This window comes from Microtus pennsylvanicus, chromosome X (genome assembly GCF_037038515.1).
Source record: "Microtus pennsylvanicus isolate mMicPen1 chromosome X, mMicPen1.hap1, whole genome shotgun sequence".
NCBI classification, from domain to species: domain Eukaryota; kingdom Metazoa; phylum Chordata; class Mammalia; order Rodentia; family Cricetidae; genus Microtus; species Microtus pennsylvanicus.
In genome coordinates, this window is record NC_134601.1 from 89,161,141 (window position 1) to 89,182,378 (window position 21,238).

The following is a 21,238-nucleotide window of genomic DNA, read 5'->3' on the forward strand; positions in this document are numbered from 1 at the left end:
CTGAGGAGCCTTTCATTGTCCAGGTTTGGGAGTTCTCATACTTGTAATTTTTTTGTCAATTTTGTTTAAGACAATCATAGGAGTGTTGCAGGGATGCATCTTCTCACCACTTCTCTTTAATATATTCCTGAAATCTATGATAGCAACAGCCCTGGAGGATGAGGAGATAGGTGTGCAGATAGGTGGTGTGAAAATCAACAATTTGTGTCTCACCAATGATATAGCACTACTTGCTGAAAGTCCAAATGTGCTGCAGGTGGAAGTAAGTGAAAACCTTGGTATGAAAGTAAACATCGAGAAAACTGAGATACAGTACATAGGATAGGCGTACCAAGATTTTAACATTGTAGTAAGAGTCAGAACCTCAAGCAAACAGTCCACTTTGTCTATCTTGGAGGAAACCTCAGTTCAAAGGAGGGAATTATTTTAGACATCAAGAGGCGGATAGGGATAGCGAGGGCTGCATTCTAGGCACTAGGAAAGGTTTGATCAATAAAAGACATAATGACAACACACACACACACACACACGTCCTTATCTGTAATTTTAAGTAAAAATAAAATAATATGATTTTCCTTGGCTGTTCCAAGCATCTTTAGTGTTCCCATTTCCTTTCCTCTCCCTTTGTATTGTCCCCCTTCCCTTCCTCAGGTAACTTGCCCTCCCCTATTTTTCCCTTTTTCTTCTTCACAGTACCTGTGACCTACTTCCCCTCCCCAGAGTACCACTACATGGTCCATTTTTACTCTCCTGGTAGCTAAAGTTACTTCAGATTATATACTCACACGTGAAAATTCAGATATAGGATCCACAAATAAGAGAGAACATATACTGTCATATGGTGTCTTTACCTTATCTTGTTCATTGGTAGTCAGCTGTTTCCACGCTAATGAGCATAAAAAATATTGCCATGAAAGTACTTCATATATCTTCTTGTGTAAATGTGAAATTCTTATCAGGATCTCTCTTAATATATATTATATATTACTATAGATATTATATTTTACACATTAATATATAATATATGTGTGTATATATATTTCTGTATTGTTGGATCTAAGCATCTTTCCTAGATTTAGTATCAAATGTTTCTTAGGTGATTGTAACAGTTTTTTAACATAACAGAGCTTTCTTTGTGTTGCATCCCAGAAAAACATATCCTAACACAGAAAAATGTAAGAAAATTTGGTTCATCAAGTGTTTACTCTTTGCATGTAGAAGAAAGAAGTGTACAAATCTACTCTCTAGCTATATAGTGACTATATTAGTCACTTTTGTTTAACACCAAGTGTGGTCATAACTGATCACAAGTACCTGTCTCAGAGTAGACCCCTTGACAAGGTGTTCTAGTCCTGAAATGTAGGAAAGGAAGACAATTTAGCTGGAAGATCAGAGTTAAAAGAGAGTACCATCCTCATAATACACAACATAGAATAGAACATGATCTAGGAAAGAGTCACATTTATTTTCCATCTCTTTTGCATCCTTCAGTAGTAAGGAATTGTGCCACTGAACAAAGGCATCACCATTTTTCTTCCCTTTCATAACCAAAATGAGACTCTTGTGTCTGCCTTAACCTTCCCAGTGCCCTTCCCATTTGAACTCCCCATTGCGACATTCTATAATTCTTGAGAGTCATTTTGTTTGGGTTAACAGAGCCTGCATGACCTTGTTTCTTTGTTGTTATCATCAGCTGGTTTCAGCTTTACTGTTGAAGTACATGGAAAGGCGGGAAATCAAGAGTATATGACCTTTTGCTTTAGATTATAATTTGTCGATTCTTTTATTATCCCTCCCCTAGGGAAATATCAAATATGTATCTGAATTGCCACTCAAGTAACTTCCAATCACAAGTACTTACATACTGTACACTTGACAAGTTTCCACTGTGACTGAGGGTCACATGGAATTTTAAATTTTGTTTAATTCTTATTAAGTGAATATAACTATGTGTGGCTAGTGGTTAGTATATTGGTTAAGCAGAATTTTCACATTGTGTAGGTATTGGAATGTGTGGGGACAACATTCATTTGGTTCATTTGCATCAGGATGTGATGTGTAGTAAGAAGATTGCATTCTCACATATCCCATGAAGAAGATATTTGTTATTCACCCAGTGAGGTAAAACGGGTTCTCAGAGGATAAGAACGTATTCAGGGGCACAGGAGCTACAAAATGGCAGGGCCAGGCCTTAAACCAGTGTCTGTGTGGTCTTTCAAACTTCAAAGTTTATTTGTTCAGAAATATTTATTTCTTTTCTTTACTTAGTTCTTCTGTCTTTACACCAGAGAAGCATAAAATAGAATTACTTAGCACAATGAATTCTAAATTATTAACTATTAGTGTTGATTAACAAATGGATTGGTGGAAATTCTAGTTTGGTTCCTGGGACTTCAGTAATACTTAGTATGCTAAGAGAAATAAGTCTGCAGGATTGTCTTAGTTAGGGTTACTATTGCTGTGAAGAGACACTGTGACCACAGCAACTCTTATAAAGCAAACATTTAAGTCAACATTTACAGTTCAGAGATTTAGTCCATCAAGGTGGGGAGCATGGCTGCATGCAGGCACATGTGGTGCTGGAGCTGAGAGTCCTACATCTTGACGCAGAGGCAACAGGAAGTCCATTGACAGGCACACTGTATGAAGTCTGAGAAAAAAGACCTCAAAGTCCACTCCCACAGTGACACACTTTCAGCATAAGGTATGGTCTAGGTTAAAGGTGTGCCTGCCAGTCTCAAGGTCTGGATTAAAGGCTTGTGTCGTCCAGCCTCCTCCAACAAGACCACTTCCTCCATCAAGGCAATACTTCCTAACAGTGCCACTCCCTGTGAGCTTATGGGGACCAAATACATTCAAAGTAACACAGGAATTAAAGTGACTGAATGAATCTCTTACTTCCAAATAATTTTTTTTGCTTTTGCAAGGAGTTTATTTATTTTTTAAATTTATTTATTTATTAAAGATTTCTGTCTCTTCCCCGCCACCGCCTCCCATTTCCCTCCCCCTCCCCCGACCAAATCCCCCAACTCCTCAGCCCGAAAGCAATCAGGGTTCCCTGTCCTGTGGGAAGTCCAAGGAACCCCCACCTCCATCCAGGTCTAGCAAGTTGAGCATCCAAACTGCCTAGGCTCCCACAAAGCCAGTGCGTGCAGTAGGATCAGAAACCCATTGCCATTGTTCTTGAGTTCTCAGTAGTCCTCATTGTCTGCTATGTTCAGAGAGTCCGGTTTTATCCCAGGCTTTTCCAGACCCAGGCCAGCTGGCCTTGGTGAGTTCCCGATAGAACATCCCCATTGTCTCAGTGTGTGGGTGCACCCCTCGCGGTCCTGAGTTCCTTGCTCGTGCTCTCTCTTCTTCTGCTCCTGATTTGGACCTTGAGATTTCTGTTCGGTGCTCCAATGTGGGTCTCTGTCTCTGTCTCCTTTCATCGCCTGCTGAAGGTCCAAATAATTTCTAATGTAGGATTAGATTAATAGAATTAATAAGATATGTATAAATATGGTCTCTGATGTATGATGTTTTGACTTTATAATTTTTTACTAAACTGTGTTTCTAAAGCAATATGCATTCATAAAAACATACATAAAATTTGAGTTTCAATGTTTCTCAGACTGGAAAAATGTGATATGATGCCCTGTTGTGTTGTTTAGTGGGGGCAATAAACCACACACAAGGGGAACCAAATTCTACTTGATGGTTTGCTGTGTTACTAACCATTTTCTCCCACATTTAATGGTTGAGTCTAAAGATTTGTGCATGTCAGGCAAGTGCTCCACCACAAAGCTAAAATCCCAGGCCTTTAATTTATTTAAAAATTTTGTGATAAGGTCTTGTTTAATTGCTCAGGATGACCCCAAATTTCTAATCTCAGCCTCCCAGGTGCTGTTATTACAGGTATGTGTCACCACACCTTGTTCTGTGTTTGATATTCAGTAAGTGAAGTGTAGTTGAACATTTTTGACTTATAACATTTTTAACTTATGATCGATTTATCAGGACATAACCCCTTCATAAGTCTCAAAGGGAGGGAAGGAGAGAGGGAATAGAGAGAGAGAGAGAGGTGGGATGGTGGGTTAAGGAAATGACTGTGGGAGTTACCAAATCTAAAATTTGCAGGGCACCTTGTCAGGTGGGACACATAGAAAGAGACTACATTGCAATTGAGGTATGAAGATATCTTTGTTGATTGGAAAACATTATTTCTCTATTATCTGGATGAGTCTCACACTCATTCTGCCTGGTGATATGATTTTCTCAAAGTGAACTGATTTAGTGTTAATTGCTGTCTACAAACTACCTTAAGAGCAGCTCTTGGACTAGCATTTGACCAGACATTTGGGCAACATGGCCTAGCCATGTTTATGTATAAAATTACCCAATACCATGACAACATTTGTTATTAAGAGCTCTGGAGGGAGGAGGTTCCAAGTTTCCCTAAGTCACCTCGAAGTCTTCTTTCTACAGTTCTTTTAGATGTTACTGCAAGGTCATAGATGCCACAAGTTAACATAGCACATTGTTATTTTCCAGTACCTCGTGTAATAATGAAGGGCTCCATTAATGTACCATTTTTATTCTTTTGGCTAGAGAGACATATGTCTCCTCAGAGCTGCCAGCAGTCTTTTCCTTATATCTCATGGGCTGAGTTGTGGGCCAACTCTTAGGTCAATAATTGGCAAAGACAAATGGGAGTAATAATACTCCCCTTGGCTTGGGAGACAGGCTCTCCTTGCCCTGAGAATATTTGCCTGCTTGATAGCTAAGGAAGAAGGAAGGCTGTTATGTTGGCCTGGACCTCTGACTATTAATCAAGAACTTTTATGAATAGAGATGTTATAACTTAACTAGGACCTTTTAAAGTATACTCATAAGACAGGGAAGAAAAATAAAACTGTCTGTGCCATTTTAATAAGCACTGAGTAGTTTTCTTTATATCCTGTCTTGTATAAAGAGATTGCATTCAAGACTCAGCAAGAGAAATGGAGCCCTCAAAGATTACACAGCAAGTTGGTGGCACAGTTTGGGATAGGTCCTATATTCTGACTATGTTCTTTCTTTTGGGTCACATTTTATGACCCAGGATTTTGCAAGGATATTAAGAGTGTATTGTACAGTTCCTGCTATTCCTGGGGAGATACAAACAGCTGTCTACTCAGCCCATATAAGGAACTTATGAGGGGTCAAAGTACAGACATCCAACTTGGTGAGTCAATGAGTTTTACTGGGGTTACCTACAGATGTGACTCAAAGACAACTGCACCACTCAAGCCTACCCAAGCATAGGTGACAACTTGGTGTGGGAAGTCCTTCTGTATATGTGTTGTTCTTATTGGTTAATGAATAAAGCTGCTTTTGGCCAATGGCTTAGCAGAGTAAAGCCAGGTGGGAAATCCAAACAGGGATGTAGAGAGAGAGAATAGGCAGAGTCAGAGAGATGCCATGGAGCTGCTGCAGGAGACAGATGTGATGAAACCTTGTTGGTAAACCACGAGCCTCATAGTAAAATATAAAATAATAGAAATGGGTTAATTTAAGATATAAGAGTTAGCCAATAAGAAGCTAGAGCTAATAGGCCAAGTAGTGATTTAACTAATACAGATTCTGTGTGATTATTTTAGGGATCTGGGTGGCCAGGAGACAAACGAGCAGCCTCTGAGCACAACAACTCATAAAAGATAAAAACCTGGGCATACTGTACAAGCTCCTGGTAGCTCAATGGGTAGGAAAGTGTCTTTTTTCCAGTTGGTCTAAGCTTGGCTGGTCTCTGTGTATTTTAGACAGTTTGACCTCTTCCAGGTTGTTTTGTTGATCTCTGCTTCTTTTGGGCTACTCAGTTTGAACATCTTCTAAGCAGCTCAGCTTGTCCAAGTATGCCACTCAATAGTCTTTACTGTTTCTAAACTCTTGGGGAAGGAAAGGTCTTATGAATCAAGTCAGTTTCAGGGACTTCCTGAGGCTATTTTGGGTTGTATACTTCCTGTCTTAACTAGCTTGTCTACAGTATGAAGTGTTTCACTTCCCATGCCACACTTGGTTGTTTTACCTCATTGTTAACATCCTTTGTCTTAAAGAACTTCCCTACAAGATGGAAGGATTTCATCTTGGAGGAAACTGCTACACGACACCTGCATATATAATTTAGATTTATTGTGAGTTTTAGTTTTTTAAAAACATAACTGAATTTGATCTATTACCATTCATTTATATTGTATTATATTCCTACTTGTCAGAAGTAATCACATGAGCTGGAGAGATGGCTCAGAGATTAAGAGCACTGACTGTTCTTCCAGAGGTCCTGAGTTCAATTTCCAGCAACCACAGCCATCTGTAATGGGATCTGGTGCCCTCTTCTGGCGTGCAAGCATCCATGCAGACAGAACAGTGTATATATTATTAATAAATAAGTCTTTAAAAAAGAAGTAATCACACTTTTCTTCACAGATGTCCTCTAGTTTTGATATTTTAGATAGAGTTCTTTTTGCATTTAGATAACTTATACTCCTGTGAGAAGACTTGAAACTTCAGGTAGGGGGATACTGCTGCAGTAACCTTCCCCAGAGCCATTACTTTCACATAATTCTGTCTTGTCACCATCCCTTTCTTTCAGACAGAATTAAATACACCTGTTTTCTACTCTGGTCCCATTTCTCCCGTCGCAAACTGTGCCTCTTTAAGGATCAGTTATTTCATCTGAAAATGCGATGTGAATAACAAGTTTTAAAGGTCTGTTCTGCTATTAAAATTAACCACAATGTAAAAGAATAGTAATAGATCAAATTCACTTTCCTTATCTGAAAATGAGAGGAGTGAACTGTATAATTTATGTGTTTTTAAAATTCTATGACTAATACAGACCAAGACTAGACCTTAGCTAGGTCGTTAACCTGCCAAAGGATACATTTTTAGATTTAATGAATATTCCAAGCCAAATATCTATCTAGATAACTTAGTTAATATAATGTTTTATTTATTTACCCATATTTTAAGCGGTAGACACTTGTGAGTTCTGTCTCTTTACTGGCATTGTGTTGTCTGTCCCATCAGGCTCAATAGTCCTGGAGAACAGCCATTTTCCAAAGGCTGGCTTCCTCTGTAAGAATCTCCCCTAGGAAACTAAATTCTGCTCACAGAGATGTGTGTACTCCCTAAGAGAGCATGACCGCAGATTATATTGTTTGTAAGACAGGGTCTTACTATGTGTGCCAGGCTAGCTTTGAGTTCATAATCTTCCTGTCTGAACGGCTTGAGTGCATTGCCACACCTGGAAAACCAGATGTGCTTTTTGCTTATTAGTTTGTGTAGCCTTTGTCTATCTGAACTACGATGTACTTAGTTCCTTATATGCTTTTATAGCTTTTGACACTGAAAGAAAGTTATTATTGGGTAGTAAGTGGGATAAAACGCTTCTAACCACATGCAGAGTTTGGATTTGGGTGCTGGTGACAGTATGTAGAGGCTCATAGATGCGAAACATCTGCTCTACCACAGCGATAAACCCTACCCCACCAACTAGATTTTAGACTTAAAGGGAAATATTTTAATGTAATATTTTCAAAATATTTACTTTCCCCTCTTTGACAACATTGTAGAAGGTACTACTTTTACGATCATCTGTGCCCTTATCAAATATTCAATATATGTGTTATTTATCATGCATTATCTCTTCCGAGCTTGCCACAACCCTCCAATACAAGCATTATTCTTTTCTTCATTTTGCGCATGAGGTAACTCAGGCTGGGAAATAAGAATTGTAAGAAAGCTAGTATTTGAGCTCAGAGATCAGCTCCCATATTAGAAAGGTTGGTATATGCATGAAGTCACTTGATAATATGTATGAAATTTAACTTGGTTTCCAATTTTCAGTCCTTTAAGACATTTATCATGGCCCCCAAACACTTTAGTAGAAGACTCATCAAGCCATACATATTGGTTACCTCTTATAAAACTAACACGACAAACACCTTAAAACTCAATGGCATATATTAGTAAGCATTTATTTCTAGCTCATCTATATATTAGCTAGAGTGGCTTGATTGGCTTCAGTTGAGTTTGATGGGACTTGGCTTGAGCCAGGGGCTCTCTTTTGATTTGTTCCATGTGCTTGTATTCTTCTGGGACATGAAAGTGGTAGTATATTTTTTCTTATGATGACAGCAACAATGCATGGCAGTTGAGAAGAGAAATAAGATATTTTAATGCAAGATGCTAAGCTGCTACCTTATCACTTCTTCACAAATGCAGTGGCTAAAATTAGTCATCTGGATGAGCTCAATATCAGAAGTGAAGTACATTTTGCCTTTAGTGAAAGGCAATGCAATATCACATGGGAAAGTACGTAAATATAGTCAGTGGGAAGTTTGTGGATCAGTTATTCAGTAAACTATGTCCTGGCTGAACGTCAGTGGTAATGAGTAAGAGGAAAGACTTAGGATTTATTTTTAAGACAGTGTCATGTATACCAGATTGGCCTTTAATCTACTATGTTGTTGAAGATGACTTTGAATTTCTGCTTTTCTTGTCTCTGTAAAGTGCTGGGGTTACAGGCATGCATCATCATGCCCATTTTATGCATCGCTGGATGCAGGGCCTCTTGCATGCTAAGCAAACACTCTACAAACTGAGTTTCATACTCAGAAAAAAGTATGTAATGGGAAAAATATTTTTGATGGAAACGTAAGAGGTATAATGAGAAAAGGATAGGGTCTGGGGGAATCTCTTCTTAACCCTTCGTACTTTCTCTTTTCCTGTAAAATACGTTTTTAATTGAAATAGAGATACATCACTTTCCCCCTTTATTTTTCTTATTCCAGCATGCCCATACCTTCCCTGAAATTTCTGCCCACAGACTGATAGCCTCCCTTTCTTTGATCTCCTTGATGATACTTGGGATAGAATTTAGGAACTCACGCTTAGAATGTCTGATTCTCTTGTCCCAATAGAGAGTTGGGAGTCACACATGCTAAGCAAGTGCTTTATATCTCGTTTGCCCCAGGATCCCAATCTTGAATTGTTTGATATGACCTTGAGCAAGTTATTCACTCTACAATATACTTGAACATCTAATGCATTTATAAACTGTTTATGAATTATTTTCATTTTATGCTTTGTTTTGTTTTTAGTTTACTTTTGTGATGATAGGGTCCTACTATGTAGCACTGTCAGAGCTCAAACTCACTATGTAGACAAAGATGGCCTGAAACACAGAAAGAGAACCTCCTGCTTCTGCTTCTTGGAGTGCTAAAATTAAAGATGTATACCACCACACCTGGCTATTTTCTCTTAGGTAATTAGATTATGTCAACTAGGTAACAACAGAATCTAGACCAGAATCTTGAGGTCATTTTCTCATTTTAGATACTCATCTCAGAAGGGGAAATATTTGGATATGGGGAAGGTTCTTAGTTCTCCTATCCTTCTGAAATTGACTATTTTTTCTAATTCTGTTTCCCACATTGCCATGCCCTTCTGTTTCCATTTCCTGAAAGGTGGTCAAAGAGAGGAAGATGAAAATTATGCCAGGGAGGGCAGAAGTTCAAACTGAAGAAGTATTTGCTGTATGGAATCTTGTTTAATGATTCTGTGTTAGGGCCAGTTGACAACATCGTGGTCCTCCCAGAGATCTTTCAAAGAGGCCATTTGACATCTTAATTTATGTTAAGAAAGAACACATTGGGATAGATATAAATGATGGCATCTTCTAACTTTGCAATATTTAAGTATACACATATGCTTGAATATTCATAAGATGCTCACATAGTATTCAATTTGGGGTAAGGATCACTTATTGCCAGTTCAGAGATTAAGAAAATCAAATAAATATCAAAAACCTAAGGCACAGAGAAATGGCATAGCTCCTGCGTCCAGTATACTGTGCAGCTGTATGAGAATATCACAGCACATCAACAGAAGTGAACATATTAATTCTTCTATTTACTATTTCTATGATATGGAATCATTTTACCTTTCTTAGCTGTAATTTTGACTGTAATGCATGGGTAATAATTCCATCCATGTTGTAAGGATTAGTGAGATCAATTATAAAAGTGCTTGATGCTAAATGTTAGTTCCTTTACTGTAAGCCATTAATGTGAAAACATAAACTGTCTTTATACATAATCCCTTTAAGTTATGCAGTGTAAATCAAACTTTTATGGTGGTTTAAATGATAACCCCTCTTAGGCTCATTTTGAATGAAATCTTTCATAGGCTTACATATTTGAATAATTTGCCTCCAGTTGTTGATACTTTGGGGCAGGTTATATAACCGTAAGGGGATGCAGCCTTGCTTGCTGTGAAGCATATCATTGGGTGTGGGCTTTGAGAGTTTACAATGCCCCATTTCCAGGTTACTCTGTTATTTTCTTAGCCACAGTGGATAAACCTTCATCTATTGCTATTTCAGTCAGTAATTGTGACTCCAGTTACTGGCTTGCTTCTCTGGCAGTGGCCCAGCCACTTAGGCCTCAGCCTAGTATGAATTCTGTTCTTACAGGCCATGACTCTGCTGCTGCCACTAAAGGTAGCTTTGTATAAATCTCAGTCATTCTATTTATAAGTAAGACTTGAGAATAAAAGGCTGGGGTGAAAATCTGATAGCCCAAAGAGTTTGACTAGCACCTAGCTAAACTTATATCCTTGATAGTATCTCCGAAAGAGAGCATTCTTCCACTCCACCAAGCAACCAACCAACCAAACAAAAAAAGCCACACCACTCCAAATCCCTCCTTACTAGTTCCTGTGCATCTCTCTATGTCTACCACACTCCCTCTCAGGCTCTATGATTACCTTTCTTTCAACTAGTTGCTAACTCCTGACCCATAATTGGGTCATATCAATGTAAAATTTTGGGGGTAAATAGTTGATTTTTAGTTTAAAGTATATTCAATAACCTACCTTTTTTCTCTTATCCTTTCCATATCCTCCCCCTTTTTTTCAGAAAGAGATCTTTATTGCCCCGTTCTGTTTATTAAGCATATCTTTTAAAGTACAATTAGATCACTCTATAACTGCTTGTCCTATGGGACTGTGTGATACACCTGTAATATGCTTTATACTGTAATATGCAAAAAACTGTTTCATTTTACTAGAGACATATGGTGGAGCATTGTCAGTCTTAATTTGTGCAGGTATACCCATGGTAGCCATGACTTCTAATAAATGTGTAATAACAGAATTCTCCTTTTCAGAACTTAAAGCATTTACTCATTGAAATTCTGAATATGTATCTATGGTATGGTACACATATTTTAATTTTCCAAACTCTGCAAAATGAAACACATCCTTTTGTGAAATTCTTTGAGTACCTTTTAGGTAACGTCTTTCAGGTAATAGAGTTTGATTATACAAGGAACAGTTAGGACATGTCCTTATAATTTCTTTGGCTCATTGCCAAATGATTGAAAAATCTTTCTTTAAACCCTTGCTATTAACCTGGTATTTCTTATGAAATTTTAGCTGATCAATTTTATCATTATTATGTCTTAGAGGGCCTGCTAAACATGTATGGGATGTGATATTTGTTATATACAAGGATTATTTCTATTTTTGATTACTTGTAATTAAATAAATAACAAAATTAATTCTGAATCATCTGGAATAAGTTCAGCAGTTTCAATATGTTTTAAAAAGCAACTCTTTCTGCATATTGAGAGTTTGTTTTTTCTGAAAAATCTGATAATACTATAGCATGTATTTATGATTCCTAAACTGAATCATAAGGGCTTTGAGCTACTTTACTTAAGTGTTCTGACTTATCACCTGCCTTTCCTGATTTATTTGCATTAGTGTAGAATTTAGGGGCTCCAGAAATTGGTTTTTCCTTTATTATCTGAGGGACAATCCAATTAGTTCATTTTATAAACTGGAGTCTCTTGCTTTGGGATGTTTGTTGCTAATCTCTCCCAATGAATTACTGCAAGCTCTTTGCCAGTGTTCACTTTCTCCCCATAATGACGCAATTTCAGCATTAGTAAAAGGCACCACAATTTCTGCCGTGTTATTTTAATCTATACCATAAACTATTACTGAAGACCCGAGGGTGCATTCTAGTGTTAGAACATTGAACACTTGCCTTGTGTGCTGGACATTTTCATAAGGGAACATCAGTTTATAAAAAAGAAGTCCCTACTAGACTGATCTATGGACAAACCTGTGCCTCATTTTCTTGATTGATGCTTTATGTGTGCAGGCCCAACTCACTATGTGTAATACTGGTCCTGGACTGGTGGTCCTTGGTGTGATAAAACGGCAGGCCAAGGAAACCTGTAAGCAGCACTCCTCCGTGATTTCTGGATCAGCTTCTGCCTCTAGGTTCTGGTCCTGGTTTTCCTCAGTGATGGACTCTGTCATGGAACTAGAAGCTGAAATAAACACTTTTATCCCAAGTTGCTTATGGCCATGGTGTTTATCATAGCAATATAAACCCTAAGACATATACAAGATGCCATGGGTTCAGCAAACTTAGCATCACTATTACTCCCACCACAGGAAAAAAAATCCTGAACTATTGTTCTCTGTTTTCCGTTTTCTGAGGTTATTCTTTTTACTAAGCAGCATAGTAAGTCTTTTCTTTGTATTCTTGAGAGGGGCCCTCACATGCTGCTGTTTGCAAAGGTCTCATTTCCTACTGACAGCAGCATCACCACCCTGTACAAGGAGTCATTAATACCTTGGCCACACAGACCCCCCTCTGCTGCATTCTGGGACTGCAGATACTGGTGCAAGTGGGTGGAGACATTGATATAAGCTCACAGCCTCTTCCAAGTAGGAGGTGGGAGAGAGAAACAGCTGTCAGCTCCACAGCTGGTCTTGTCAACCCGAGTGGTTCCAACTTATTCTGGCCAGAAAGAGAACCTCCTCAGTCCATGAGAGATTTGCTGAACCAGAACCAATGTCTTAAACCTTTGGCAGCTCATGTTAACTTCCTCTAAAGAGGACAGAAGTTGCCTGGCTCTGCCTGCCTGGACACAATGTTCTCTGGACATTTGTCACGCTCTTTAAGTGCCCCGTCCAGCTGCTTCTTCCGAGCAGCTTGCTTGGCGGAACTATGCAATGCACAGGAAACACTTTACGCAGGATGCTTGTTTTCTTCAGCACGCACTTCGGCACATCCCATGAAGAGAGAATGCCTTTCTTTTCAGTCAAAAAGAAGGTTAGATCCTTGCAACAGTGTAAGAAATAGTAATCTCCGCCAGATATGGTGATGCATGCCTTTAATCCAAGCTCTCGGGTGATGGAGGAGGGACGATTTGAAGGCCAGTCTGAGCTATATAGCAAGGCTGTGTCTCAATACTAAACCCATACAGAAGAAACAGCACTCTCCATCGCTATTTTGTGCTGTATTTTTTTCTGCTTATGAAGAATGGTGGTAGCTGAATGAGAGCCCTCATGTTTTAAGAAGTGAAAGGAAAATGAGCTTTTAAGGTGTATTTCTAGCCTTTACTGGAGTATGAGGGCCTTGAATGCTGGTTCCAGTGGCCTTGCCTTCTCTAGATTACTTCAGGCCAATGCCCGTGCCCAACACAAGCGTATTTGCTATATTGTGTCGAACACAGATAAAAGAATTTGTATTACTCGATTGCTAAATGTATGCTTACAGAGCAAGTCTTACAATTAGAAGGGGAATTGTAGTTTGCTTATAGCTTTCATGCTTTGATAATTTGTTCTCTTTCAGTTTTGTGTAGCAGTTTTAGTGCCTATAAATGTTATTATAGTGTTTTCATATACATGTGATGGAGCAAGTGTTTCTTGTTTCTAGATCGTGTCAGAGTGAATAAAATATTAATGTCATTCATATATTTCTACAATTCCGCAATTATTTTCATCCCTATTCTTCTTTTCCTCTTATTTATCCATTCTTTTCTTTTCTAAAATTTTCATTCTTCCTCTCATCCTTCTGAAGGCTGGAATTAGAGCTATGCACCCCCATACCAGATTTATGTTAGCATGTATGCAGTGCTGAGGGCTCAGAGGAGGGACTCCTAAAACAAGACTAGGATATGGAGGCATTGAGAGACACACAGAACTCACTCCATTGACATAAAGGGACGGGATCTTGAAAATGAATTGTGGTTAGCCAGTGAAGTAGAAGGAGGAAAATGTGAAGTGGAGGGCACACTTTGTACAAAGACAGAAGGTTGTTCCAAAGCCATAACACTGTCTTTGCTGGATAGTTTTATGTCAACTTGACAAAAACTAAAGTCACCCAAGAGGAGGGGACCTCTATTAAGAAAATGCCTCCATAATATCAGGCTATAGCAAGTCTTTAGGGCATTTTCTTACTGATTGATGGGGGAGGGTCCAGCCCATTGTGGTGGTGCTATACCTGGGCTGGTGGTCCTAGGTTCTATAAGAAAGCAGACTGAACAAGCCAGTAGTAAGCAGAACACCTCCGTGACCTCATCATTAGTACTGCCTGTCCTGATTTCTTTTGATGAACTGTGATGTGGAAGTGTAAGCTAAATAAACTCTTTCCTCCCCCAAGTGACTTTGGTCATGGTGTTTCATCTCAGCATTAGTAATTCTAATTAAGATTCCCTCTTCGTCAAGGTGTATAAACCCGAGTCCAGTAGTCAGTGCTGGCTTTAAGAAAAGCTATTTTAAGTAGTTTGTGCTACCTCTTAATGGCTAGGTGTCTTTGGATAAGCAACTTAATACCTAGGTGCCATATTATTTTACAGATGTTAATTCAACCCAAATTAATCTGTACATTCAAATTTAGTTGTTGGAAACTCTTACACTTCACCAGTAGTCTACCTTAAAACGGAATTCTTACCAGCATGAAACACTGTTTTTTTTTTTATGTTGGTGACACATCACTCAAAGTCAGCATGGTGAAAACAGTCTTAGAGGTCCTCTATTGTTTGGCTGCGTTTTCTTCTAAATTATCTCACTAGTTCATTTCTCCCGAATACTTAGTGACTTTTCTAGCCCAAAGTTCCAGAAGTCCTTACACAATCCTCCCCCAAACATGGTCAGGTGTCTGTCTCAGCCCTACTCCACTCTCTGGTACCACTCTCTGGCTTAGGTTTCTATTGCTGGGGTAAAACGCCATGACCAAAAGCAAGTTGAGGAGGAAAGGATTTCTTTGGCTTACAGATCAGGGAAGCCAGGGTGGAACTCAACGCCGGAAGTTGGAGGCAGGGACTGCAGTAGAAGTCATGGAGGAGTGCTTCTTGTTGGCTTACTCCTCATGGCCTTTTCAGCCCGCTTTCTTATACATCCCAGGACCACATTATACAACCCATGGGTCACACCACTCAGCAGTAAGCTAGGCCATCCCACATCAACCATTAATCAAGAAAATGCCGTGCAGACATAATCTACAGGCCATCTGATGGAGGCATTTCCTCAATCGAGGATCCGCTTCCTAAATACCGTGGGCTCCTGTCAAGCTGAGGAAAACATCAGGACAATGAGTCGGTGGCAAATGTGGCTGTCAGCATTTCTTTAGAGGCCCTGTGACTTCTACTTGTGCTGAACAGCAGAGAAGTTAACTACATTTCATCACCAAGGAGAGTGAAGACTGTGTCCCCACCCCCATAAAGCCAGCTGTGAATTCTTGTTTCCTATCTAAATCTCCCAGGATTTCCCTCAGTTAGCCTGTAATATGCAGCCGTAAATACTTCAATAACACCAAAGAATTCAGTGGGGGAGTTTCTTGATTCCTGTTGTCTTGGAATAGAGGCTGTTGGAAATCATTCAGATTCATGCAGATTAGCCTTTCCCGGACACATTTGCTTCACGGTTTTGTTTCTGTTTTCTTTTTAAATGATGAAATGAATGATAACTATATGTGAAGGGAAGAAAGGGTGTGCAGCAACAGAGACCCGCCCCCCTCCCGCGAGTGCCACTTTTGGAGCAAGAGCTTGCAGAGACTTCAGCTCTAACCAGTAGGAACTGCCTTTTTTTTGTGGAGTACAGTTTTTTAAATTATTATATTTTTTTAAGAATATTATTTTACATATCAATTCCAGTTCCCTCTCCCTTCCATCCTCCCACTCCCCCCACCTCCTCCCCTCCCCTGCCATATACTCCTCAGAGAGGCCTCTCATGGGAGGTCAACGAAGTCTGTCACATCACGTGAGGTAGGACCAAGGCCCTTCCTGCTCTATCTAGGCTTAGCAAGAGATCCCTCCATAAGGAATGGGCGCCAAAGAGCCAGGAACTGCCTATTTTTGTAGGTAAAAAGGTTTGAGATTGTAGCTGAGGAAATCAAAACTGCTGAGCTCAGTGCAAACCAGCACATTCTGCGCTGCCTGTAGTTTTTCTTTGCTTCCTAGGAACGGCAGGAACTCATCACACGAAACCTGAACCTGTATCTTTCATTCTCATGCCATAGTACTAAAGCATATAAATTTAATGCCAAGCTTCTGTTCCATGTCTAGGAGAGGAAGAAGAAATTTGAAAAGGATGGTGAGAGGTTTTACTCATTACTGGACCGGCACTTACACCTGTCATCCAAAAAGAAAGAATCTCAGTTGCTAGAGGTATGTTCCCCAAGTCCGTTTCCGACTCCATCCCGTGCTGTGTTAGAAACCACAGTCATTTCTGCTTGGGAGGTTTCCTCTTATAATGGCCCCACAGGGGCCGTGGAAACATTTGTAGGGAATACCTGAGGTCTGGGCCCCAGGCTCTCCGAGTCTTGAGTCAGTCCTTCCACTACCTTCCCGTGGTGAGGAACTTCATTCCCGGTGTCAGTCCTACTGTGTGATGGAGTGATACTCGAGGATCTCCAGGGTCACTTTCAATCCCAAGTTCCTAAGTCTGTGATTCTAGATGCTGTGTTCAGACAGATTTAAACTGGTATTGTATTTGGTATATAAGGAGCAGACAGCTGTCCTTGGTGGTGTTCCATTGCCTGTTTTGGTGGGGGAAGGCAATGCTGCACTGTGGCTACCGCACAGTGAGAGTATGAGACTTCCACTGGCCACTATTTAATAGACAGCTACCAAATTGTCCTTACACTGGGTGGAACAGGAATAAAGGGACACCATACAATGTCCATGTCCTTCTCCACCTTAGAGCTTGGATTCTAACTTAAGAATGTGCATTAATCTAGCAGCAAGCCTCTTTCTGTACCATACTATGTATGTTTATATAATAGTCCTGAGGGACCCGGGGGATGAGGAGGTGAAGACTTATGTCTGACTGGAGGAATTCCCTCTATGGAAGAAAGGTGCCTTTCCAATTAGAGATAATCATTTGAAAAAAATAAAATGTATGACAAATAGAAATGGTGAAATTGCCCTACTGAAGCTAGTAGCTTCAAGGCTGAACAAGGCATGAGATAATCTTGAGAAGCGATTTGTCCAGAATTGATACTACTCTAAAAGACTAGTGAAAGACAAGATAGTGTAATCAAAAGCAGTGGACTTACATCTTCCTTTTTTGTCTTTGTGTGTGTGTTTTTCCCTTTTTCGAGACAGGGTTTCTCTGTGGCTTTGGAGCCTGTCCTGGAACTAGCTCTTGTAGACCAGGCTGGTCTCGAACTCACAGAAATCCGCCTGCTTCTTCCTCCCGAGTGCTGGGATTAAATCCGTGCACCACCACCGCCCCGCCCTTATATCTTGACAAGAGAGTGCAACAATAACAAGAAAGAGAGAGAGAGAGAGAGAGAGAGAGAGAGAGAGAGAGAGAGAGAGAGCAAGAAAGAGAAAGAAAAAAACATGGGCAAGACATCAAATAGTGGAGAAATATTTATTATCTGCAGCAGGTAAGGAGAGCACAGGGATAATTTCCAAAATTATCTGTTTGAACAGATGCTGTCTGAAGAAAAGGAGGATGAGGGAATTTTTAGAGAGGCTATTTTAATAGTGGCTCTCTGTGCACAAGCTGCCTATGCAGACAGAGTGGCTTTTCTCAAATACCTGTTCCTCAGACAGTCTAAAATTATAACTCATGCTAGGCAGGGAGTGCCCATGTTACCAGGCCCAATGAAAACCTAGGGGTATCATCAGTCTCTACAGTACCTTCCATGCAGCTATTTTTACTCTGTTGTTATAGCTTATTGAAAGAGAAATTTCATGTATTCTTTGCAAGACTACTGAGGAGTTTCTTAGTATCTTATACACAGTTTCTTCTAGACTGGGTTTTACATCTTTCCTCTTTGTATCCTTTCACTAAAATAAATGAAATCCGGGATTATGACTATATGTTGAATCCCAAAGTGAGCTCTCTAAGTGACTGCCAATTCTGAGGATAGTCATAGGGACCCATGGGGATACAATCCATATATTAGTGGTTTTTGCTATGAAGACATCGAGAATGTTCTAGTAGTTTTGTACACTATGCAGGTGCCCTTCTTTGCAGTTTGTGGGAGATTTTGGTGTTTTAAAACAGGGCCTCATCCAGAATAGCCTCAGATTCTCAGACGTCTCCCTGCCTTTGCCTCTTTAAGTGTTGAGTTGTAGGCTTAAGCCAAGATACCTAGCCTTTGTTGACATTTCTGATGAACATGGCTACAGGGCTAAAAATTGAGGTAAGGGAAATTGAATCAGTCACTTTTTTAAATGAAGAGGTTTTATTTGTAAAGCTATTTTTAAAGTTAGGTATGGTGGGTAATTGTTATAATCTCAACACCCAAGACTCTGAGGCAGGAGGATTGCTGTGAATTTGAGGGCAGCCTGGGTTACATAATAAGTTCTATATAGTGAGACTCTGTCTCAGAAAAGAAGAAAAGGAAAGAAGGATTGAAGACAGAGAGGAAGAGAGAGAGGGTGAAGGCTGCAATTATAGCTTAAGGCCATCCTTGTCTACCTAGAGAGTGTGAGGCTAGCTTAGGATACATTAGACCCTGTCCCCCAAAAGGAAACAAAGAATTGTATCAATGCTAAATCACTTTTCTGTTTTATTGTTACATTGGCTCATGGTGTGAAAGAAGTCAAAAGACACTGTCTAGGATAGGTCTAGGCTTATTGTTTCTGGGGAGGGGAGAGGGAGCAAGGAGGAGTGTGTGCTGGGCTATATCCCTAGACAAAATTCCCCCTTTAATTTAACGATTTATTTGATGATTATACTTATAGCAAATGAGAGAGATTTCATATACCTTAAAGAAAAATGGAATGGAAACTACAGAGATAAAGTATTGGATCTCTGGCTCACATTCTCACTATTGTTAAGGTCTTGTGTTATTTATTACAGTTGGTGAGCCAATGGGTTGTTTATTTTTACCTTGCTCATGCTAGGCAGGAGCTGTGATACCGAATTACTCTTCTTTTAGCCCCACCCTGAGGGATTTGACAAGTGTATAATGACACGTGAACAGTGTAGAGTCATGGAGAACAGCTTCATTGTTCTGAAATTCTCCTGGCTCCATGCTCGCTCATCTCCATCCCTGGCAGCCACTGATCTTCCTATTTTTTCTTTTCTATAATGTCATGGACTCCTATAGCATGGATGCTTTTCATATTGACTTCTTTTATTTAGCAGTATGTGTCTATTATTCCTGTATTTTTATGTCTTCATAGCTGTCTCATTTCTCTTCAGGGCTGTTGTCTGGTTGTACCGCATGTGTATCTTATATCCTATGGAAGGCTATTTTTTTCTTCTGAACTTTGGCAGTTATTAATATGGCCATGATAAATATTAATGTGTAGATTTTGTTGAGGTTGTTTTGGTAAATGCTATAGAGTATGAGTTGGGGTGCAGTGTAAGCAGATGATTTATTTTGGAAGAATCCGTTATTTTCCAGCATGTACCATTCTTCTTTCCAACCAGCTCTAGACTTTATTTTGCTTCTTCTTATCAGTAGTTGGTGTTTTCAGTGTTTTTACTGTTAGCCACTCTGATAGGTGTGCAGTGGAATCACATTTCTGTTGTCATTTGAAATTTCCCAGTGACATGTAATATCTCCTCATATGCTTAGCTGCCACCTGTGTTCTCTGGTGAGCTGTCTGATCTGATACTTAAATTTGAGTTATTTTCTTGTTGCTGTGTTTTAAGGACTCTGTGTATGATGTTAGGTGCCAACCCAATATCAGATACATGTTTTACAATGCTCCAAGTATATTCTTTTATTTTCTTAGAAGGGCCTTTGGTGCTGCGCCTGCTTTTGGTTTAATGAAATATCCATAATTTCAATGAATCATGCTTTTGATGTATTTAAAATTCTTGCCAATGTAAAGCCATGCAGATTATCTGCTCCCTCATCTTGCTTTGTAACAGCTCAAGGAGGTCTCAAACTTGTGTCTTGCTCAAACTTGTGTCTTGCTGCTTTAGACTCTTGAGTGCTGGCATCTATGCATATCATCATATATGGCTAGATTTTCTCTGATTTTCGCTTCCAGGAGTTTTAAAATTGCGTCCTCTAGATTTGACTAGGGAAATGCACCCAGGAAATCTCAACAATATAATTACTTAAACAAGGCTAGCATAATTACAACATCAGTTGACATGCCAATGTGGACAGTGAAATTTTTAAAAGTAAAAATTGGTGTTATTTTTTTTTAGCACACAAACACATGTATTTCAGTGACATTTTTAGTTCTCCATTTTCTTCTTGTTCATGCTCTTCCTCCCCGATAGTCCCCAGTTCTGCTTTCATAATATATTTTCCACCATCCTTTCTTGTTCTCTCCACCTCCCTTTAGACCTCCTGTTTCTCTTCTAGAGCTTTCCCATTTCTTTGTCCTACAAAAAGACATATACACATAAGTCCAGATTCTGATAGAGAGAGAGAGGAATGATGTGGTAGTTTTTCTGACTTTGTCTTATTTCACTAAACCTGCAGATTTCCAATCCTCAAAATTACATGACTTTATTTTTCTTTAGTGCTAAATGAAATTCAGTAGTGTTTATGCATCTAATTTTCTGTATCTGTTCATCTGTTGATGGACATCTAGGCTGCTTCCATATCATGGCTATTATGAATAGTGGAAAAATAAACATGGATCTGCAATTATTTCTGTAGGATGCCAACTTAGAGTCATTTGGGTGTCTACATAGGAGCCGTGTATGTAGCTGGCTAATATGGTACTTCCTTCATTTTGCAAAATCCCCAGTTACTATCATTGAAAATGTTTCTCTGTTCCATTCTTTTTCTCCCGTCATTTGTATTCTGAGGACACATATGGTACACATCTATCTAGCAGTTCTCAGATGTTTTATTTTATGTTGTTTACTCTCTTTGTTTCGACTTTTGTGTGGATGTACATTCAATCTCGGTGATTCTTTTTCCCCCCTGTGTTGTCAGGACTCTCAGAGCCCCGTACCTGCTAGGTGGGTGGTATGCTTTTGA

The 21,238-nt window shown here is 39.5% G+C and overlaps 1 protein-coding gene across 1 annotated transcript in view; it reads left to right on the top strand.

Annotated features, from left to right (window-relative positions):
- Window positions 1-21,238, top strand: part of Ophn1 (oligophrenin 1) — a 347,400-nt gene that overhangs the window by 154,191 nt on the left and 171,971 nt on the right. Inside the window, exon 6 of the mRNA XM_075958789.1 lies at window positions 16,389-16,490. Within this exon, the coding sequence (XP_075814904.1) occupies window positions 16,389-16,490 (102 nt within the window). The remainder of the gene's footprint in view (window positions 1-16,388; window positions 16,491-21,238) is intronic.